General features: G+C 40.8%; 3 protein-coding genes and 1 pseudogene across 3 annotated transcripts; 1 reads left to right on the plus strand and 3 right to left on the minus strand.

Annotated features, from left to right (window-relative positions):
• Positions 1-366: 366 nt before the first annotated feature.
• Positions 367-3,146, minus strand: LOC130139487 (60S ribosomal protein L2, mitochondrial-like). The gene is made up of 2 exons (XM_056316610.1): positions 2,920-3,146; positions 367-996 (listed from the first exon to the last, which is right to left on the minus strand). The coding sequence occupies exons 1-2, from the start codon at positions 3,014-3,016 to the stop codon at positions 485-487; spliced, it is 609 nt and encodes a 202-aa protein (XP_056172585.1). The 5' UTR covers positions 3,017-3,146; the 3' UTR covers positions 367-484.
• Positions 3,147-5,407: 2,261 nt separating this feature from the next.
• On the plus strand, positions 5,408-14,213 carry LOC115689756 (acetolactate synthase small subunit 1, chloroplastic). The gene is made up of 12 exons (XM_030615912.2): positions 5,408-5,713; positions 6,304-6,517; positions 6,978-7,061; positions 7,152-7,220; positions 7,978-8,061; positions 8,174-8,329; positions 9,043-9,129; positions 11,161-11,265; positions 11,367-11,489; positions 11,727-11,879; positions 12,968-13,033; positions 13,884-14,213. The coding sequence occupies exons 1-12, from the start codon at positions 5,463-5,465 to the stop codon at positions 13,965-13,967; spliced, it is 1,476 nt and encodes a 491-aa protein (XP_030471772.1). The 5' UTR covers positions 5,408-5,462; the 3' UTR covers positions 13,968-14,213.
• A 317-nt stretch (positions 14,214-14,530) lies between these two features.
• LOC115689757 (2-alkenal reductase (NADP(+)-dependent)-like) lies at positions 14,531-17,247 on the minus strand (annotated as a pseudogene).
• A 3,427-nt stretch (positions 17,248-20,674) lies between these two features.
• LOC130139488 (2-alkenal reductase (NADP(+)-dependent)-like) lies at positions 20,675-22,103 on the minus strand. The gene is made up of 4 exons (XM_056316611.1): positions 21,920-22,103; positions 21,411-21,577; positions 21,250-21,332; positions 20,675-21,139 (listed from the first exon to the last, which is right to left on the minus strand). Exons 1-4 carry the CDS (start codon positions 22,101-22,103, stop codon positions 20,761-20,763), a joined length of 813 nt encoding a protein of 270 aa, XP_056172586.1. The 3' UTR covers positions 20,675-20,760.
• Between the last annotated feature and the right edge of the window lie 1,303 nt (positions 22,104-23,406).

The raw sequence follows: 23,406 nt of genomic DNA on the forward strand, positions 1-23,406 counted from the left end.
CTTAATTGGTATAACTAAAAAAATGCGAGTTGATTCGGGTTGGATCTAGGTCTGGTTGGGTATGGGCTATCTAAATTATTTTAAAAAAATTGGGCCGATGTGAGATAGATGGATAAATTTAGTTAAATCCATTTATAACCCGTTCAAAGTCTCAGACTCCCACCTGACCCACCCATTTGTCACCTCTACTTTTGCTAGAGCATTCAAATGGGAGCATGGAAAAGAATGCAAAAAAATTCTTAGTGCCATCTGCAGTGAAACCGCATCTCAGTGCACATACAGAACCAGCTTGGCTCGAGCAGTGAGCAGACACATATCAAAATCACATAATCAATGTTATCAGTGCAAAATTAGAAGACTGCAATAGACAACTAAACAAGAAACAATTGATAAGCACATTGATGTTGTAGTGCTGGGAACAAAAGTAGCCGCATCCATTTCGGAAAAGCAACAGGTGTGAAAGACCCGAAAGATAACCACAATTCTACCTCCTACGCTTAAGAGGTCCAGTCTTGTACCCGGACTTGCAAGGCTTCCCCCATGGCGTCACCGAACACCTCCCATAGCTCCCACTACTTTTGCTACGCCCTTCACCTCCTCCGTGAGGATGATCGACTGGATTCATCGCCACACCCCGAACAACCGGCCTCCGGCCCAGCCATCTGCTCTGTCCAGCTTTCCTGAGCTTCCGACTCCCATGGCTAGGGTTCGACACCTGACCAATCGTAGCTCGGCATCGAGTATCAATCAACTTTTCGGCTCCTGAAGGCAGTCTCACCATGACATATCTTGAAGTGGGCTCTTTCAAGATCTTAGCACAGGTTCCTGCAGCGCGAACTAGTTTCCCGCCTTGCCCTGGGTTCACTTCGATGTTGTGGATCATGGTCCCAATACGCATGGCAGCAAGCGGCATACAACTGCCGATTTGTGAATTGACGTCGAGATGAAGCATTTGATTCATCATCTTCTCGCGGAAGGATTGAATATTTGCATCAGCTGCATAAGTCAAGACATAGCATGAATGATGAGGACCGATTTATTGAGTCTAGAAAAGCCCAAGAGCCGAAACATTTGGAAGCAGAACCTCCTTTTCATGACTTTCCCGTCACCAACATAACTCTCTTTACAGTTACATTACTGGTCCTCAGTGACTATTTACTTTGTTAGAACGTTACAAGCACATGCTATAACATTAGATAAGTATTACAGAACATAAACAAAAAGCACCATGTAGAATATTGCGCTCCAATGGAGAGAATAAGAAACCAGAAGAGACTAAAGACCGAGAGAACCAAGATATGGAGATTGATACTTAAACCTCCCAAACTCGCCTACATCCATGCGCTAGCCCAGACCCAAACTTATGCTTTCACTCCCTTGCCAGGAGGCCTTGTCTCCAAGAGTTCGGCATATCACAATAGAACTTTAGAAATTACTTAACACTTTCCATACCAGACCCATCTGTACCATTGTTAGAAGGATTCAAAGGGACCTCAGAATCTAAAGGTGACTAATCATGCAGAACATCAACCATTCAGACCATTCTATAAATGCTCCACTCCATACATGATGGTCCTCCAAAGCTGAGACCTCGCAAACAAGTCATCACATATGAGACACACAACTTAGATGAACATAAAAAGCTTGTCAGTCAGCAAGATTCTGGCCCTCCCACTGAAAAGGACATCTGACCAGATTTGACTTAACATTTTTCTCTTATGTGCACATTCGACCAGACAGTTTCACATAAGAGTCTCCTCAGTGACTTCAAGTGAGGTTTCTTTCTGCAATTAGAAATTTCCAAAAGGAAAATTGTGGAATTATTTACCTGCTTATGTCATTTGAAGGAATTCGGTCTCACTAAAACTTCCAAGAGAACCATGAGAGGACACAAAGTCCAACAAATGAAACTACAAGAACATACTTCTTCATGAATGTCATGAACTATAGGATAAACAACATGATTAACTTCTACTGTACTTTCCTGCAGAAGATGGAGCCACAAGCTTCAAACCATCATGCCACTCAACAGCCTAAACCTGAAGCCTTAAAATAAATACCAACACTCGCTCCGAACAATATGTGTACCATATGCTATAGTTAATCTCTTGTTCATATGTCATCAATTTTAACTATTAGCACAAAGTAGCATTAATGAAAACTGAAAGCCCTCTCATTATTTCCATATACCCTTGCGCTTGACTATTCCAAAACTCAATCGCCCACCACCCTCTCCATGCCACCTCTGTATTTCATAAAATAACTCCAAGGTTCTGATTGAAGTCACAAGAACTTGTCACCCTTAACCCAGTATTGCAACAAAGAGCATCCAACTAACCATTCGGAGTGGCGAATTCATTTATTTTCTTTTCCACTAATCCCGGCAACTCGAAAAGGTGAACTCTTTAACCTGATTAAAAGTATTCTAAGTACTAATGGTACTATATCAATCCAGGGTCTGTGTTTATGGATGCCAAAAGCAGTTTTAGCTCTATTTGCCCGGCTTTTTGGCTGAGCTACACCACTGATAAGCTTCTTTTGATTGTAAGCTGCACGCAAAATCAAACCTTCAGATACATTATCGATGACATTCTCCAGCTCTCAAGTAAAAAAACACTCGAAAATTCGACAAACCAACTACATTCACGTTTCTCCCACCGTTCGCCGCGCATTGTCATCGGCCAAACGGTTCGAATCAAACTCACAGGGACAAAAGCAGGACGCGCCACCGCATCGTAATCGGTGGTTCGCCAAACCAAAACAACATACGAATGACACATCAAGTCCAAACCAATCACCGCACTCTGTTTCGAAGCTGGGGCTTCGAGAACGAAAGATTTCCCTCCATTTCTTCTCACCGGCGGCGACCTGCGCCGCCCCAATCTGACCAAGAGAAAAGCACGAGAAAGACAGCACTACCTGACGAGAAACTGCGAGGGGTCTGGCTAGTGATGCGCCCATTGACGAGCTTGCTGAGGAAGGTCGAGGAAGCTCTACCTACCCTCCATGCCATCATCTTCTTCGGATCAGCTTCTTCAGTTCTTCTTAGGGTTTTTGGTTCTTGGCTTAGACCATTGATCTCGCTCTGCTGAAGCGTCCAGTTCCGTACTTCACCTGGCGGGTCGGGTCGGGTCGGACCGGATGGTGTCTAATGCAATAGTGAAAAAAAGAAGCTAGCTTGATGTTTTGCATTTTCTAAGCAATTTCTATCCATGCATTTCATTGATGCGATAGTGAAAAAAAGTAGACAGCCTTTTGCTTCAACGATAAAATTTCTGATTTTTTTTTTTGTGAAAAATGGTATTGATACTTAATAATGAAAGCGACACGACTTTATTTTAAAGTTTATGTTTTTTAGATTTGAGGGGTGTTTGGTTCAGCTTTGGGAAAGGGCTTTGAGCCTCGAAAGCCCATTCCCAAAATGCTGGAGTGTTTGGTTCAGCATTTTGCCTAGTATTGGCCAAATGCTAGCATTCCAAATGCTGAAAGCTCAAGGCTGGTCCGGACCAACCTTGGGCTTTTAGCATTCCACGAATGCTACTGTTCATTAATATATATATATATTGGTTTGAAGCTGTTCTTCACCAAGCAGCCGGTGAGGGCGGCTGGCGAGGGTGGCCGGTGAGGTCGGGCGACCACCGGTGAGCAGATTCTTTGCCGCCGCCCGGTCGCCGAGGCCGGCGACCCTCGGCGGGGTCGCACGACCCAGTGGCCGTCGCTGGGTCGCACGTCGCCCTGGGTCGCACGCCGCCCGGGTCGTGCGAGCCCCGCCGAGGGTCGCCTCGTCTCGGCGCGATCACGGCGGCCACAGATCCGGGCTCGCGCTGGTCGCCCGACCTCGGGTGACGGCCGCCGACGCCAGATCTATCTCGCCGGCGGCCGTAGGCCCTCACCGGCGGCCGGCTCCGGCGATGGTAGGTTTTGTATTTTTTTTTAATAAATAAAATAATTCTCAAAGTCCATTTGCAAAAAAAATTTACCAAACACTATATTTTGGTCAAAGTAGATTTACAAAATATTTTTACCAAACACCATTTGCATTTTTCCAATGGGCTTTCACCCAAAGGTATTTGCATTCCCCCAAGTAGCATTTTCAAAGTTGAATCAAACAGGCCCTTGGCGTTGTTTCATGTAGTTAGTGATTTGGTAACTCTAAATCTGAATGTGGTATTGAACTCTTACTCAATTGATAAAAATGGCCACGACAATCTTTTGCGTCCAAATGGTCTTACTCGGTAGTTGATGCCAATAATAATGTTGTGGTGGCTCGTCAATGGGCAACCTTTTTTTTTATAAAAAAATTTGAAAAATTGAATTAATATTTATAAAACGAAAATTAGTTTTCCGTAAGGGATAAGAACCAAAGTTCAATTTGAACTTTTCCTCTTCAATAAAAAAATCAATAGTTCAATTTGAACTTTTCCTCTTCAACCAAAAATCAATTTTACTATTTCTAAAATAGCCACCGGTAGGAGGTGCGTTGCGCTGATCTTCAAGAGCGAAGCCAGTACCATAGGCCCCTTCAATTTTTCGCCAAGTGAAAATTGTTATTTTCTGTTTTATAATGATCATTTTTGTTTTTATTTTATTTACCAAATCAATGTGTCACCTAGGCATAGTTTGGCATATCAGCTACCGCGTGGAATCATTCATACCTCAAAGATTATAATAACTGTTTTGATCTATTAAGCGAGACAAAAATTTTGGGATTTACCTTGTGAAAAATTTGCTAGTCACTTGTATGATTGGACTTACTTTTATACCCAAGATGACTACCACTATGGACATATTATTAGTTTTTAAATAGACTGAACACCTCTTCGTTACAAAACTATTCAAAAAAGTGCACCGAAAGTCCTAAATATCATGTGCGGAACGAAATTAACTTTGAAACCTTTCAAATGATTCAATTAAATCTACAATCATTTTCAAATATTGCAATTAAGTTTTTACAATAAAAGGCACCGAAAATTGGGCAAGTATCACTAAAAAAGAAAGCCTGTAGGGGCATTATTTAGCTTTTCCCAAAATAAAATTTTAGGACGTGATTATACTTTTTTCATTAAATTTTTTAAGACTCGATTTGACCAGTTAAAAGGTTTACGGCTCGCTTGCACTTTTTGGTAATAGTTTCGAATCCGGATGTAACCAATTAAAAGCTGGAATGAAGAACCGTGATAAGTTAAAGGCTCGGACATGCCTACTTCATATAGATTAGTCAACATATTTATCATAAGGGCTAAGGTCGAATCAATACTAGAAAGTCCATATCTAGCACGCACATTGCTAGAGGCTCGAAAATAGTTCAATATTACGTAGTTTAGTATTAGCCACGTCAGCATCGATGAACGGGATTTTCTTTGAATGAAATCCAAAAAAAAAAACAAAGGGAAAAGAGAGAGCTTTTAGCCCGCCGCCGTCTTCAGCCTTCCCTCGCCTCCTCCTCTCCTCTGCTTCCTCACATGGCGGCCGTCTCGTTCCACCCCGCGCCAATCTGCGGCGGAAACGCCTCCTCGAAGCTCGGCGATGGCTTCCCGAAGCTTCTCGCCCTCCCGGCGAAGCTGCTCTCGCCGGCCGCCGGGTCGTCCCGCCGCCGCCGCTCGCGCGGGGAGCTGGCGGTGGCGTCCGCGGGGAGCGTCGACAATCCAATCGCCGCCGCCGCCGACAACGCCCCATTATCCGTCCCCAACCCTCCTCCTGTCGCTCGGCCCAAGTACGTCTCGTCAGGGGGATCGTTACGTAGCGTTTCGTGTGGCGCTTTGGTAGTTGCTGACGCGAGCTTGGATGGTGTCTTTCGATGACATCGTTAGCTGTGTATGGTGGAATATTCGTACGGAGCCTCTTGCATGTATTCGTTTTTTGTGGGTGTAAGATGGAAATGTACGTGCACGAGATGCAGGCTTTCTTGGGCTTTTGGAGACGATCTGGTGGTTTCACGAGGCTATATAGCTCTGTTTGCTGAAATGTTTTCGTGGGTTCACTTTGATTGTGGATTTTAATGTGCGAAAAAGCACGATGTAGATACCCAATGAGCGATTTTTCCTAAAGCTGGCTAGTGCTTGTTGTTATCAGTGGACTATGCTTTACACTTCCACGAGATGAGATGTCTGATTTACGGTTGGCCCAAAAAAGGGCTGTCTGATGCACAATTGCTGCACATCCTTTTTTGTAGAATAAGGGTGATGATGATTTTTAGATGGAGGCGAAAGGATATTCTATGTTAGTCATTGCATGTCTGTTGGGGACTGCTGTTGTGACTAATTTGAATGTTGTTTTTAACTACTCATGTTGCAATGATACCAGGGTGAGGAGGCATACGATTTCCGTGTTTGTTGGTGATGAGAGTGGAATGATAAATCGGATTGCTGGAGTCTTTGCGAGGCGGGGATATAATATTGAGTCCCTCGCTGTTGGTCTGAACAAGGACCGGGCCCTCTTCACCATAGTTGTTTCAGGAACTGAAAGGGTCTTGCAGCAAGTTATGGAGCAGCTTCAGAAGCTCGTGAATGTGTTGAAGGTATGTTAATACTTTTCATTGAAGATACCGACTGATTCTTGTTCAACCATGAGTTATTTTTCCTAAATGTGAGGTTCATCCTCATTCTGCTTGACCTATTTTTCTGGTGTGAGTATGTAAATAAGTGCCCTTATGTATCCTATCAAGGGGAGTTTGTGGTCATTGGATATGATTTGTACGATCCCCTTTGCCTCTCTCTTAAGCAGAACCATCGTATGTTCTCACGTGTCCATAAAACTTGAAGTATGGATATGTCTGTGCCGCTTCTATTTTGGTTCATTGTCTTTCATCCTTTATGCATAGTGTGTAGAATATATGTGGGTTTTCAATTATGCTTCTGCTGTATGCTTGAAAATGAGTTCACTCGATATTTCTTGACGAGCACCAAAACAACCCTGCTTCTGTCTAGTGTCTTCCTCCTTTTATATAGCTGTTAATCAGAGTTAATTACCATGTGCAGGTTGAAGATATATCTAAAGAACCCCAGGTTGAGCGTGAATTAATGCTCATAAAAGTCAGCGCCGAACCCGAACATCGTCCTGAGGTAGTTGATCTTTTGTTGAGTGCCACTACAATGATGTTTACCTTTATTAACAGCTCATTCTAAGTAGCACTTCCTGCTTGGAATGTTCAGATTATGTGGTTGGTGGACATCTTTAGAGCACAGATCGTGGATATTTCAGAGCACTCCTTAACAATTGAGGTGACTTTATATGACTTTCTAGCTCATAGTTTTACATTCTTTGCAGTATATCCGGAAATTTTTTTGTTTGTGATTTAATTAAGTCGGTAATTAGACGTCTGGAATGACCTTGCCCTGGACTCGAAGAACATACCAACTATGAGAATTATAACGTTGGGCAGTATAGATACATGGCAACCTATTCTTCTTCTTCTCAGTTCCTATAAGATTAATAAACCAGAATGCCTGTTTTGTGTGGCCAATTTTAATCAACACAATTATCACCAACACATCAGAAGTGTGCACAATTCAGCTTTAGACCAGGAAAATGTGCAATGCGATGGCAAGCTATTTTGGTTCTGATAGATATCGGTGTTTCTTTCTTTTTTTTGGTTCTGCGGAAAAGACATGTAAGAACTCTTGTTGCCATGTAATAATGATCATTGTGGTATCGATCTTTCTGAAGTTTTTTTTTCTTTTTTAAAAAATTAATCAGAGTTGTGAGGAATAGATTAACAATCTATGTAGTCAAAAAAATGCATAAGGTTCACAATCCATGCTCTTCTGTTTTACAGGATTAACATGATTTTTACATTTGCTATTTAAGTTGGCATGTTTATAATTATTAGCAATGAGTTGGCCATCTACAGGACTTCAAATGACCTCATACTTATAGTGATTTTGTGCAGACTGATGTAATTTGACTATTTACATTATCAGTATGTTAATGGTGTTGACCTTGACAAGGCTGCTCTTGTGGGCTGATGCATGTGACTAGGTAACGGGAGATCCAGGAAAGATGGTGGCGGTGCAAAGAAACTTAAGCAAGTTTGGCATCAGGGAAATTGCAAGAACTGGAAAGGTTGGACACATCTAGATGCCATGTCTAACATCTGTTTTATTTTTTGTAAGCCAACAGAGATAGCTTGTATAACATGCATCCCATATAGCAATAATATTTATTTTTTCTGTAGATTGCTCTTAGAAGGGAAAAAATGGGCGCATCTGCTCCATTTTGGCGATTTTCAGCTGCTTCCTATCCAGATTTGGAAGGAACCATTCCTGCTGATTCTGTAATTGCAGGTGCTAGAGATAGAACAGTTCCTGGTGAAACTGATGCATATGTTGGGGTATGTGCATCTCAAAATATTTCTCTCCTCCTTATTGAAAGGCATGTTGTTTCTCTATAATGTCCATTTTTCTCTTCTTCTTTTGTTTTTTTTTAATAGTTGTGTTTTGTGTGTAATCTTTGTGCTTACCTATGTTTGTTCTTCTAAGATATTTCTGGCCAACGTTTTTTATTCTTAGTCTTCTAGCTATCCTGGAGACCCTATTCTTGCGGATTTTATATGAGAAACTTGTCGTCTGTAATTTTATAGCATCGGTTTGTTGACTTTGCTCATGAATTGAATGGCAGATGTTGATTTAAATGAACATTCTACTGCCACGTACTTAGACTTAAAAAGAGGTGCTTTCAAGCTTTGATGCTAGTGTTAGTATGTTGCTGTCGTAAATCACGTTCATCTTTTATTTTTCTTTTTTTGTCGCAACTGACTTGAACTGTCTTGAATGAGTCAATTTCTTTGTAGTTATCTCTGATGAATGTTTTGTAGTTTTCTTTACTAAAGAAAGGGTGGTTGCTCAATTGATGGTTAACCATAGATGGTGGTGTTTACATATATTTTGTGCTTTTCTTTAGCTGTTAATGTAAGATTTGTCTGGATTTGTTGGCAGTCGATGGAATGCCATACTGTTTGATGATGTTATTTTTCTGGTTGTGAATATGTAATTTTTTGACTTCCTTGAGTATATTAAATGTTTTCACTGTTGTTTTCCAATGAAGGGAGATGTTTATCCAGTGGAGCCAACTGATGGTATCCGTGTCAATCAAGTGCTTGATGCCCATTGGGGCGTTCTCAATGATGAAGACGTAAGAACTCTCTGAATTTTCTTTGCTGCTTATAACCTGACTTTTGTTCTAAAATAAGATTCCTGTTTAAATAGGCTTTTAGTAATGTCGTTGTCTATTTTCCTTGAAATGTAAAAAATGTCGATATCATGTTGAGGGAGATATCCTTATGGGTGGGATTGTCTGAGTGCTTTTTGCATAACTGGCCTATATTTGCTGTAGCAATGGATTAGAATACTTATTTTAATTGTCATCTGTGGAGTGGAGTTGTGACATCTAAAATCCAACTTTCAAGGGTTTTAAATATTATTTGCAATATTAACTACTTTATTTATACCTATATTTACGATTCAAGGGTGATATTAGCTGGAGTATTGACTTAGTGAAAGCAACGAGGGCCAAGAGTTCGAATCTTTTGCCTTTTCTTTCTCTTGTTTGTTGGCAACTATACTGGAGATTAGGTCCATATTGGTGCTTAATAGACTGACTGTAACAGTTTTAAGTTCTGACAACTATGCATGTTACTGTATCCTATGAAAGTAGGGTTGGCCAATCTGGATTTTTGTCATAGAATGGTATGGTTGAAAGCAAACTCACAAAAGTTGGTTACTAATAACACTTTGTATTATTTGATTGATGTGGGGGAAAGAAATAACAGGATCTGTTAGAATTCTGGATATCTTCCAGTCCTGTATTTTGTTTTTAGTGAAAAACATAAGCGGCTGTAAGGACCATTTTCATTGGCGATTTGGCTATCCACTTTTCTGGAGAAGGAAGACAATGTCCAACGAAATCTGGAAAACAGGAAAAGGTCGTTTAGGTTCCAGTTGAGATGCCCAAAAAATGAGGAAGATTGACACTTCATAAAGGATTTTTCATAGTTATGATCCAGCCAATGTAATAAAAAATAATCGAATTTTTAAACTGGTAAAACAATGTTACAAGCTTAAATCTAGCAAAGCTGAAATTGGGAAGATAATAGGTTCGGAATTGTCCCTGAAAATGAAGGTCGGCAAACTTCAGGAAGTACTCACGGTTTTAAAGGAGTTGGGACAGACTCATTAGAAGGTTCAGCAAATGGCAGAGTTCGTTTCATGTGGTATTCTCAGAGTTGGTCATTGAAACAAATTACTCCAATCTTGCATGTAATTGAAAAATTTGTTAGATTTCAGATAAAAACTATAATGTCTATAGATAGTATAGTTTTACATCTAAAACATTGCTGAAGTCAAACTAATTCTTTAAATGTGGTGCACTAAAAATAAATATCAACAACTAGGAAATTATTAGAATGTCTTCTGATTGAAGTATGACAATGCCTCGATTACTTGTTTAATTTTTTAATGTAGTTTAATTTGTTTTTTTATCTGGTATTAGTATCCAAAGAAGGACATCGATAGATATTCTATGTAACTTTAGTATTTCCTCTATGTCCTTGAAAAAACTATAAGTTTGGAAGGAAAACTGTTGAAAAGATGGAGGAAATGATTTTGGTCAATTGTCAAGCTTAAGTTATGTTGTCCTGCCGAAAAGGATTTTGACAAGATTTTCCTCTATCACTAATTAAAACAATTTGAGAAAATGGATCTTAGCTTTCATTTGTATTTACTTAAATGTCCCTTGTATATTTGTTTCACCATTAACTGGCAAAAGCTTGGAAGTTTTATATCCTTAAACTGATTTTTCTATTCCAATTGATTCTGAGAGAGTTAGATCCATAGCTGTCACATTGTTACCTCTTGAAGGGTATAGCGCACCATTGCATATAATTGAAGGGTATGAGGCATGTTCTGAAATTGTGGATGTGTGAGGGGGTTGAATATAACCAATCAAGTTATAAAAGATGCAATCTAATTTAAGGCAGAACTTGTGACTTTTAGAGCTCTTTTTGCGAATCAAGGAATGACAGTGGTGTTCAGTTTTATTTAACATTGTCCGATTTAATCTTTTTATGACCCATTTGAATTGTCAAACATTGGTTTTGGTTGCATGGAACTGCATTATCAATTGGGTAAATCAAGACCGGGTTCTTTTTGTTTCTTTTTTTACCAGATGAGTGGACTTCGGTCACACACTCTATCAATGCTCGTTAATGATGCTCCTGGAGTTCTCAATATCATTACGGGTGTCTTTTCAAGAAGGGGATATAACATTCAGGTAAGTTTGGCTCTGGTATCTTATGCCTAAAACTTTCTCACTCTTCTTTAATCATTTTAAATCTCTTCTTCAACTTGCCAAACATCTTTTTGTGTTATCAGAGTTTAGCTGTGGGACATGCAGAAGTGGAAGGACTCTCTCGCATTACAACTGTGGTTCCTGGTACCGATGAATCAATCAGCAAGTTGGTACAGCAACTTTATAAGCTGGTAGATCTCCATGAGGTGAGAATTCAGCTGTCAGGTGACATTTGTCGATTGCCTGGCTGGGGTAGTCAGGGGTTCAATATCTTGTTTCTTATCTCGGATGCATAGTGTTCCACTCAGTTGCTCTGCAGTGCTATGCAGTTTTGTTGGTCCATATGACTTATGAGATATTATGATGTTGCGGTCACAGAGTTAATTTGTCTGATTTTATAATTAGTTGTGTTGACTTGTCTAATTACCAGTTGGGCTTTCTAGGTTAAGGATATGACTCACATACCGTTTGCTGAACGTGAGTTGATGCTGATAAAGATTGCTGTAAATGCTGCTGCTCGGAGAGATGTCCTTGATATTGCCAGCATTTTCAGGGCAAAGGCCGTTGATGTGTCTGACCACACAATTACTCTTGAGGTGAATTACTTTGGTATCATTACAGTGGCACTTTTTTGGTCCATATGAGTTTATCCCCTCCCTTCGCTCAAATGTCTGGGTTGTTGTGACAAATTTAATTCACAAGTTAGCATACCACCAACTAATATTTCATAACATTGAAATTGATCAAAGGAGGATACTTTAAGGATGTTTTTCTAAATCTTATGCTTATTTGAGTAGCTGTAATTGTACTTTCTTCAGAAAGCATTTGTGTGATCAATCAGGTTCTTCATTGCATATTCGTATCCTTTCTATCGATCTCCTTCTGTAATCGGTACAAAAGTTGTAAAGACACTTCAAAGAAATGGTTTGCAGGTCATTGGTCCAGAGTCTCGGTGTTTTTGTTCGATGGAAACCTACAGATGTACGTTTATATGGACACTTGTCGAGACAGATAATATATGAGACAGATATTTAATATTTATGAGCTAAGCAACTCAACTGCTCAACCACAGAGTCCTCTTTGCATGGTAATAGACAAGTAAGGTCTATAATGAGGTTCAACAAGCACATATACTGAAGTTGATTTACCATTTTCACAATTTGGTTTTTGTGTGAAATGTTTGAAGTAAAATAAACCAAAGGAAAACAGGGAAGACAAAATGAAGGAATCCGCATGTTTTCCTTGTTAATCTGAAGAATCTGGTCATCCGTTTTGTCTGGATGCTCATATAACAAAAATTGATCGAACATATGAAAATTCGAGAAAGCATGTGTGGATTTTATCTTAAAGTTCTTTTAAAGGATCAGTTTTGTCCACAGCTTTGCAGCAGATAGGGTCAGGACCAATGAATCTTTTGGGTTCGGGAGTTTTCTTTTAAGACTATGCATCTTAAGATTAGACAAAAGAAAAGGACTTACTAGAGCTTGTGAATCTAGATCCTTAGAGGTTGATGTGAATCTCATCTGCTAAGTACTTCATTGATCATTGGTGGATGATAGTAAAGGATGTTTCATAACTTTGTTTTGCGCTTGTATTGCATTTACTTCACCTGCAGTCTTCTGTTCATCCAGCAGTTTATGTGTTTACCCATTGAAGCTGATTATTTGATTGATTTTGGTCCCAGCTTACAGGAGATCTGGATAAGATGGTTGCGCTGCAGAGGCTGTTGGAACCATATGGCATTTGTGAGGTTCGTCTTTACACACACAGTTTTTATTAGATTTCATATTTTCATTCTCAAGTTGACGATTGCTATTTCTGTATATTGAACAACCTAAACACTCATTGACCAAAAAAAATAAAAACAACCTAAACACTCTAGACTAGAACCTTGTCTTCACTCGCCAGTGTATTGCTGCTCCAAGTCTCCATCGGTCAAAGGTCGTTTACCTCAGATGACTTCTGAATTTTTCTGTAAACCCTGGGTTTCAGAGACACCCAACCTGGTGTTCCCACCCATACCGGAGTTCTGCTCACAATTTCTTCATTTGCTTTAGCGACTTCTTTGTGGCATTTGACTGCTCCATATTTTCGTTTGTGCTAGGTCTTGGCTGTCATGGTAAGGGATAAGTTGTGATAGATAGAAAATTTCTCCACTTTGTCATGGAAGGAGAAGGTGAATGTAGCTATAAAATGCAAAGGAAAGAACACGGTTTTTGACCCTTCAGAGGAAAGCATGGATTTTAATGTGGTCTTGAGACTGTTTGGTGAAGGAGGGCGATTGAGGTAGAAACTTTTTGCCTGAGATAAAGAGTTGACTTTTTGGCAAATCCGACAATTAGTGGTGGGATTCAGGAGGAGGAGGAGGCAGAGTTAAGGAGGGTAATCACTACCTTCTATGAGTCGAGAGACCCGAGTTAGATGGCATATTTAATCTAATCATTTTATCCCCCCTGTAGATATGGGATTATGCTTTCCCTCAGATTCTTTGATCAAGTAAAATTATGCCGCTTTCAATTTGTTTGCAAACTCAACCATGTTTAACCAGTAACCATAACTAATTATCTTATCGAATTGCTAACACCTTTCCACTGTTGCAGGTAGCTCGAACTGGGAGAATAGCATTAGTACGTGAGTCGGGCGTTGATTCTAAGCACCTGCGTGGATACTCTTTTCCACTGTGAGTTATGAAGCTAGTCATGCTAATGGGAAGTGCGATGCGAACAATGGTTATCTGCCAATTTCCAGGGATCCTAGAGTAGTTACGTTATATCAATGCAGAAGAAGTAACTTACAATGAGCAATGTAGAATTTCCATGTGTTGTCCTACGTACCGCACGTGTGGATGGAGTTTTGCATCTTTAGTGAGGGAACAGAAATTTGCATACTAGAAGTCTGGAAGTTCTTGTAAATGGGTTGTTTGTCTTTCATGACTCTAGGTTCGTTACCTGTAATTGTAGATTAGGATCGAGATCGAGAGAGAGAGATTTCCTATCGATTATCCTGAAAGAAAGAGAACCTTCCTCACAAGACGAGGTAGTGCAAAGACAAACAGAGAATAGAGAACCTATGCCGATTTAATTTTAGGTATGTAGGAGACATTTTTACGGCCTCACAATCACCCTGAAAGAAAGAGACAACCTCTGAGTCTCACACAGAACGGCAGTGCAAAGACAAACAGATAACAGATCCTTTCTGAAACACAAGCGAAAGAGACTATGCCAATTAAAAAGGTACGACAAGTGACTTAATCGCGGGAAACCAAGACCACCTGTTTCCTGACATTGCGACCGGAAAACAGCCTGACCAGAGCTGCCGGACCGTTTTGGAGCCCTTGGGCTATGTCTTCGACATAGATAATCCTTCCTTCTTTGTGCTGAGGCAAAACCATCTCCAGGAACTTTGGATAAAGATGATAATAATCAAATCAAGCACATTGAAACCTTCCGTTCTAATCCGCTTCATGGTAATATGCAACAAGTTGGATATGCCTTTGGGCTGCTTGAGGTTGTACTGCGAGATCATTCCACATAGGGCACTTCGACCATGAAGCTTCATATTGAGTAGCACCGCATCCAACATCTTCCGCCCGACATTATCAAAATTGATGTCGATCCCCTCAGGGAAGTATCTAAAGATTCAAGATGGAAAAGTCTACTCAAGTCGGTTTCACGATAGTGCACGTATATTAACAGTGGTTAATTCGCTCGATAATCACTAGCATGTGCCTAACTAACCTTTTCAGTGCTGCATCTGGATCTGGTTCGTCCTTGTAGTTGAAAGCATTGTCTAATTCAAGTTTGTTCTTCAGCAAGTCAACCTATTTTGCAGAAGTAAAAAAGAAATGAAGAGACTAGCTAACAAAGATTGTTATACATTCTTTTTAGTGAAATGATGAGGATATACGTCCAACACACGATCACGCTCTTGAAAAGTATCCTCAAATTTGAGAAAGCCCACCATGCTTTTCAGATTAATTTATGACAGGATTGCTGTTGAAGTCTCAAGGTTCATGTTGACATAAATGTTTGTCTAGTACCGAAAAAATATGAATATTGCAGATGCTAAACGTGTTTGGCAAACCAAATTAGCATCACGTCGGAGGTAAATGTTGCCTGAACAACTATCATCCGAAGAAATTCGAGATGTTAGATGAATGTGGGATGATTACCTTTTCTTTGCTACCGGCGCTGCCAACAACATAGCAACCAAATACTTTGGCAAACTGGCCAACAAGCCGACCAACTGCACCTGATGCCGCTGAAATGAAAACAGTCTCTCCTTTCTTGGGAGAGCATACCTCGAAAAACCCCGCGTAAGCTGTCATGCCTGCAAAGTTAAAGTATGTAGATGAAGTATAAAAAATTCTGCTGAAGCTAAAGAGTAGATTAGATATGGTTGCGGCAAACTCTCACAGGACAACCATACTCATCAGGAAAGAAAGCGACTTCTCATGGAAAGTCACTAATTGCATTGGGAAGTTCCCGACTCACACTCCTTGCATAATTCAATCAACTAACAGAGCTGCAGAACTTGCAAAAGAAAAAAAAACTGTTGAAAGTGTGCACCAACAAGAAGACTTTCAGCAAAAAAACAGAGTTCATTAACATTGAAAGAGCAAAAGACTTCAGATGATCAGAGACCGCACCCAAAAGACTGGTGCAGTAAGAGAGAGGAACATCGCCATGTTCGATCTTAAAGCAAGTCTCTGGTGCAGGAAGTATACTGTAATCCTCCCATCCGGTCATGCCCCAAACCAAATCGCCTTTCTTGAAAACCGGATGCCCAGATTCCAAAGCTCTTGCCACTCCCAATCCCGTAATAGGCTGCATAGATGTGTTGACATATGCGCAAACACATTTAGCGAAGACAAATTTTGAAGTGATTCATTAGAACCATAAACACTATGCTTAAGGATCCAGCATAAGCTCTGGTTGTTGCAGAGTCATGTTCATTCTTGCTTCATTTCAGTTAATTCTGTATTTCTTTGTTCTATACCCCACGCAAGGTGCTTTCATCAGTCATCATGCCAACACAAATGAATGGAAGCGATAAAAGCAAGCCCCGTCACTCATTAAATGTGATTCTCTACCATCAGGCCGCACAAATGCAAAACATGCAAAATTCTCTACCATACAAGCATAAAGTCGGTTCTTATGACGCACTAAATCCTCCATCACATTTTCAGGAACTATTCTTGATACATTGAGAACCATAGGTACCCTTTCAAAGGTGCCTCGAATTGGCTCCGAAGTTAGAGATTAGAAGAACTTAACCGTAAACAAGAATAAGATATAAAGACGAACAATCCTTTGGCATAATCACTGTTTTGACAAAAATGCAACACACAACCAGTCCTGAAATACTGTTTAGCCAACCTGAGATCAACAATCCAAGAACAGTAGCAAGCAAGAGCATGCAAAGTCAAATGCCTCGGAGACTAATGTAAAATGCCACGATTCACACTAGGTAACAAACATTAAACAATCCCAGAGCAAGTTCATCAACAAAAAATTTCATCTTATTGTCATTCCTGTTTCTATTTCCAAAAAAGTAAAAGCCAAAAAGAAAAAAAAAAAAAAGAAATGAGGTGGACTAACTGAACCAGGTTGGAAGGTGGCGAGATAGCTTTGAGCGGAGGCTGGGAGCTTCAGCATGCGACCCCTCATGTAAGGATGGCAGGACAGGTAGAGATTCTTCACCAACACTCCGTTGGAGCCTTCAGCGATGGCTCTCGGCAGTTCGATGGTTGATTCAGTCACCTCCATGTCTGACTCTTTAGGGAAGACGCCATTCGCGACGAGTCCCTGAATATGACTTGCTTGTTCCTCACTGCCTCCCCATTCTGAATCCCCATCCTTTCTATTTTTTTCTTTTCTTCTCTCTCCACCCAAGAAGCTAAAAGTGAATAGGTGTGGGTGGGTATGTCTCCGTATGTAGAGATTGAGTGATGTTTCTGAACTGCGAGTGGATGGAAACCTCTTACAGAGCACACACAACTGAAAGAACTCCACTTTCAGACTCGGTATCCGCCTATAAACAAACCTGTGCATAATAGAAGAGACAAGTCTCACAACAAGACACGAACAAAACAACAATCACTAGGAAAATCAAGAAGCTGACAATTCATAAATGAAACAAACAACCAAGTGCAGCAACTCATGCATTAGATCAATATGGAAAAGCATGCACTCATGCTCCGTATGACCGTCTCACCCGGCTGAGAAACTTCATATTTGAAGGTAAAAGTTGGTTGGCATGCATGTCCACGCTGGGGAATGATTGCCATTGATTTGGACTGATCTTTGCCAGGTCCAATTCCTCCGAGGACTAAGATGACTTTCGTTGGAGATACCTTTTAAGGACAACGACACGGGTCGGTGGGTGTTGACCAGGTGCTTTTTAGTGCATTGACATCGATGCCGCTTTCGTGGATTCCCTTGTTATGCCATTTGGCCCTTGTCTCCACGCTCTACAGCTGATTTGCAACCTTTCGCCTGCCTTTATCTCCACCTCTATTCCTTTTTTCTCACCTAGATCCTCTCTTCCCAACAAAGTGGAAGAATGGTCCTAAGCAAGACTTTAAAAGGCTTCATCCCGGGCTCGCTCAAACCTTGATGTCCTTAGAATGTGAAACAGTTAGAGGGTATTCCCACTCTTTCCACAAGACAAAGATAGGAAGGGGATTGAGGGGAAGCAAAGTGTGTGGGTCTCGGCACATTAAAATAAGGTGTACATCCATGGAGCTTGCTGCCTCTTGTTGAAGTGTACAGGCTAGGAGGCCTTGCAGGAGCGCAAGCTCCCTTGGAGGTCTCACCATACGTGGCATGTAAGGGCCCGTTTGGTAACGTGCCAAATAGTGAAAATTTCTGTTCTTTTGTTCCCAGAAATAGTTTGGGAACAGAAATGCGTTTGGTAAATTTTTTGTTCCTTGGCACATTTTTGCAAAAATTTGTGCCGAGAAACAGTTTTGGAAGAGAAACAAGAAGTAAAAAAAAGTTGCTTCTTGTTTCTCGGCACAATTTTGAGAATCAGCTTTTTTTCTTTTCTTAATTTTGTGTTCTTCTTCCTTGAAATTTGGGCCGGCCGCCGCGATCGGCCGCCGGCGGCCGGCGGCCCGGCCACGGCCCGGGGCCGGCGAGGCGTCACGGCCCTCGCCGGCGAGGCGTCACGGCCCTCGCCGGCGAGGCGAGGGTCGGACCCTCGCCGCTGGGCGAGGCGGCCTCGCCCAGATCGAGCGAGGCCGAGCCTCGCCGTCGGTCGCGACGGGGAGGTCGGCCTCTCCCAGAGACGGCGAGGCTCGGCCTCGCCCGGATCTGGCGAGGCCGAGCCTCGCGCGTCGCGACCCACGGCGCAGCCGACCTCGCCGTGGGTCGCGATGGCGAGGCTCGGCCTCGCCCAGCTCGGGCGAGGCCTCGCCGTGGGTCGCGACGGCGAGGCTCGGCCTCGCCCGGATGCGGGCGAGGCCGAGCCTCGCCGTCTCGGGCGAGGCCGCCTCGCCCGGGCGGCGAGGGTCCGGCCCTCGCCCTGCCGGCGAGGGCGACCCTCGCCTCCGGCAGCGGCGGCGAGGCCGTGGCGCCTCGCCGGCCACTGGGCTGTGGCCGGTCGCCGGCGACCGGCCATGGCCAAAGAAAAAAATGAATAAAAAGAAAAAAAAAATAAACAATTCAAAAATATTATTAAAATATTATTTGGGAACAGAAATTTTGTGTAGTTACCAAACGCATTTCTGTTCTTTTCTACTCTAGGAATAGAAATTTTGGACAGTTTATCAAACGCCTTTAAATACTCAGAAATTGTTTCCGGGCACAGAATAAAAAAAAATCATTTCTGTTCAGAAATAGTGCCGGGGCACAGAATGGTATTCATGCGCACCCTAAATGATTCTCTAAATTAATTAATGAGCTTGAAAAAGATATGGCAATTGGTAGAGGTAAGACCTAAGTGGGTTCATAAAGAGTTTATGAAGTTTGTACTCATTGGTAGAATCTACTCGAAGAACAAATCTTAAAATTTGAGCCTAATCGGGTCGATTTGTTTGAGCTCTTACGAAATTTGGCTAGTGGAGCCAGCCCAAAATTTACTTTTAAAAGGTCGAGTTTAGTTTGGTTCAACTGTATGAGTAAGGTTTATGATATGTAATGTCATTGGGCGGTAATGATGATTGATACTTTCTTTATTAATTAATAGCTAGTAAAAGATCATGAAAGTTAACTAAATCAAATTTAAATAGGTTAGTCAAAGTAAGCTCATTAGTTTAGCTGACATGATTCACTCAATTAAATTGTTCACACATGCACAGGTGATGTCACATTGCATGAGGAAGGATCTGAATGACACCCACTTATTGTCAATCCCCTCGAATGGGTTGACACAATCTTGACTCTAATTCAATGAACATTTACCATGAATTCGAGGAAAATATTTCCATCATCAATGAAAATATTTAGATATAAGTTATGGTCTATAATGAAAATATCTTTTAATGATTCGCTTTTTTAAGAGTTAAAAACGATTTTAATTAGGAAAATATTTTATAAATTGCTCTTTTATGGGAAAAAAATGGATGCAACATCACGTACATGCATCGCGAAACGGTTAAAACTATCAAAATATCTCTCTTATTTGTTTACTTACCTGTAATGTAATGGCTGTGACACACTAAGCGAGGAAAGGGGGAAGTTTGTGTTAATTATGATTCAAAGTTAATTTGAATTGGATTTGAAATTCTACACATAATTTAATTGTATAGAAACCCTGACCGAAGGTCCAAATTGGACTGTTGCCAACAGGATCGTCGGTGATGGGAGAGACTTCTTTTTCTCACTAAAGATGAAGTCTATGTTGATGCCAAAGAAGTGTTCATAGCTTTTCCCGTAAAAATATTCTGTTGTCGAATTTGGTCTAGTGTGCATAGGAAGTGTGCTTTATGTACGTGAAAGAGAAGTCATCCAAGAGAGTAGCTGTGATTGAGCGATGGTAACCTAATCTTGGCCAATTATAGGAAAATCATCTCATGGATCTCTCCCCGTGAAAAAGACACACCACCAAACCACGATAATCCATTACTTTCAAGTTTTATTCCTGCGATTTATTTTTTACTCAAATTGTTTCGTTTGTTCACGTTTCCCAGGTAGTTGTCACAATTTGGTATCTCAAACTAGTTTTTTTTTTTTTTTCGGACGGAAAACTAGTTTTATTTAAAAGAGATGACATGGTACAAGAAAGACACATTTTCATGGACATCTTAGGCAGGGATAGCATAAAATTTTATGCCTTATGTAGAGAACATATGTGCACGGAAAAGTACAGTAAGCGACTCATTCGCCGGAACTACAACCATCTCTTCTCCAACGCTGCTACCGGAAAACAACCCAACCAGATGATCCCTTGACATAAAGACAAACAGAAAACAACCTCTTTCGAAAACACGAGAAAAAAAGAGACTAGGCGGACGACAAAGTACAGAAAGCTGACTCATTCGCGAGAAACCACTACCACTTGTTTCCCGACATTGCGACCTGAGAACAGCCTGACGAGAGCTGCCGGACCGTTCTTGAGCCCTTCAATGATGTCTTCTACGTACACAATCTTTCCCTCTTTGATCTGAGGCAATACCGTCTCCAGGAACTTCGGGTAGAGATGATAGTAATCGAACACCAAGAAACCTACCATTCGAACTGGCTTCAGTATAATGCTCAACAAGTTGTGTATGCCTTCGGGCTGCTCGAGGTTGTACTGTGAGATCATTCCACATGCCGCGATTCGGCCATGAAGTTTCATGTTGAGCAGCACCGCATCAAGCATCTTTCCGCCGACATTTTCGAAGTAGATATCGATCCCCTCAGGGAAGCATCTTAACATTTATGGCACAAAAAGTCAACTCGAGTCAGCTTCGGAAACAGGTACAAATTTTATATCCTGGACAGCAGTCGCTCAATCATCATCATTACAATCATGGCTCACCTTTTCAGTGCTGCATCCAAATCCAGTTCCTCCTTGTAGTTGAAAGCATCATCGAATCTAAACTTGTTCTTCAGCAAATCAACCTTCTTCGCAAAAACAACGACTCTTTGAAGGAAACACTAACAAATGAAGGAAACACTAGACAAATGTAAGATGATTACCTTCTCTTTGCTACCGGCGCTGCCAACAACATAACAACCAAACAACTTTGCAAACTGGCCAACAAGCTGACCAACAGCTCCTGATGCAGCCGATATGAAAACAGTCTCTCCTTTCTTAGGGGAGCATATCTCGAAAAACCCCACATAAGCTGTCAGGCCCGCCATGCCTGCAAAGTTCAGGTTTGTAGAAATTAGACGAGCATCCAAATTTTGCCGAAGCTAAAGAGTAGGATCGATATGGCCACGGCAAACTCTCACTAGACAACCATACTCATCCACAAGAGAAGCTAGCCCGTGGGAAATGTATTGACTTCACATGGAAAGTCACTAACTACATCGAGATATTGCCGACTTACACACTCATTGCCTAATTCGATCAACGAACACTGCTACAGAACATGCAAAAAGGACAACTGTTAATAGTGCGCAACAACAAGAAGACTTTCAGGGAAAAACAGAGTTGATTAACATTGAAAGAGCAAAAGACTTCAGACGATCAAAGAACGTACCCAAAAGACCGGTGTAGTAAGCGAGAGGAACATCAGTGTGCTCGATCTTAAAGCAAGTCTCTGGCTCATGAAGTAGACTGTACTCCTCCCATCCGGTCATGCCCCAAATCAAATCGCCTTTCGCGAAGTTCGGATGCCCAGATTCCAAAACTCTTGCCACTCCCAATCCCGTAATAGGCTGCATAGATTTGTTGATGCGCGCATACAAATTTAGCGAACACAAATTGCGAAGCGATTCGTTAGAATCACACAGTAAGATTAAGGATCCAATGTACACTCTGCTTATTACAGTCATTATCATTCTTGTTACATTTCAATCAAGTCTATATCTCTTTGTTCTATACCCCATGCAAGCTACTTTCATCTTCTTGTCATTCTTGTTTCTGTTTCCAAAATATATTCCTTCGTGGAGATCTTTTAAATGATTTGTGGATGTGTTCCCGGCAGTAAAACCCAGTGGGGTAGTTAGTCCGTTGGTAAGCATCGCTAGAGATCAATTTGAAAAAAGAAAGTAGTCTTTTGCAATGAACTTATTAAGAAGATCTAAGTCTTTCTCTAATTCTTTATCACAAATGTTCTCAGATCAAGGACCAGTAAATAGAGAAGAAATTAGCATAGAAGATTTTAATAAATCTATAGAGAATTGGATCATTCCAAAAATCAAGCTTAATCAAATTTATGAGCATTCAAAGTTTAAAATCTTCGGACACAATGATTATATCATTGTTACTGAAGAAAGAGATGTACCACTTTCTAATTCTTTTGCTTCAATACAACTTTTAAATAAAGATTCTATAAAGAAACATTCCCGGAAATGGAATTATATGCATATAGGTTTAGTACAGGTTGGTGCTAAACCTCTTACTAAAGAAGACTTAAATACCTCTTTACTTCTTGTTTTAAGAGATGCGAGACTTTTAAAATATGACGAATCCATTCTCAGAGCTGTAGAAATAAGTCTATGTAGTGGATCAATTCATTTTGATAGTCATCCTGGTCTTACCGTTTCTCTTAAGACAAAAATATTTTAAAATCTGTGACTCTTCAAATAAAAACTCAATTATTCTATAGCTGAAGGATCCATTCCTATAGCCCTTATTTACAGGATTTATTACAAAGTAATGAATTCTGCTTTTGGAAGTAAGGCTTTTAAATTAAATTCCAATAGAGAAACTCTTCTTTTACAAACAGATATTTCTAAAACTAATATTACCATTCCCAAAACCATTCCTTGGAATCAAATAACCCTTCATGATCAATGGGAATTAAAAAATCGAATTTCCCAACAAATTATTCAAAACTCTGATCCCACTGATGTTATTCAGCATCCTGAAGGAAGAGTGACTATACAATTTTCCAGAACATCTGTTGATATCCCTAGGAGATCTTGTGACGTCAGATCAATTCCTTCTTGGCATTCCACTTCTTCTCGAAGATTTATAGACACTGTTCCTAACATTCCTTTGAATAATCCTAAGGAAGCATTT

This window comes from Syzygium oleosum, unplaced genomic scaffold (assembly GCF_021117445.2).
Source record: "Syzygium oleosum isolate NSW1041296 unplaced genomic scaffold, Sole_v2.1 Sole_v2.12, whole genome shotgun sequence".
Classification (NCBI taxonomy): Eukaryota; Viridiplantae; Streptophyta; class Magnoliopsida; order Myrtales; family Myrtaceae; genus Syzygium; species Syzygium oleosum.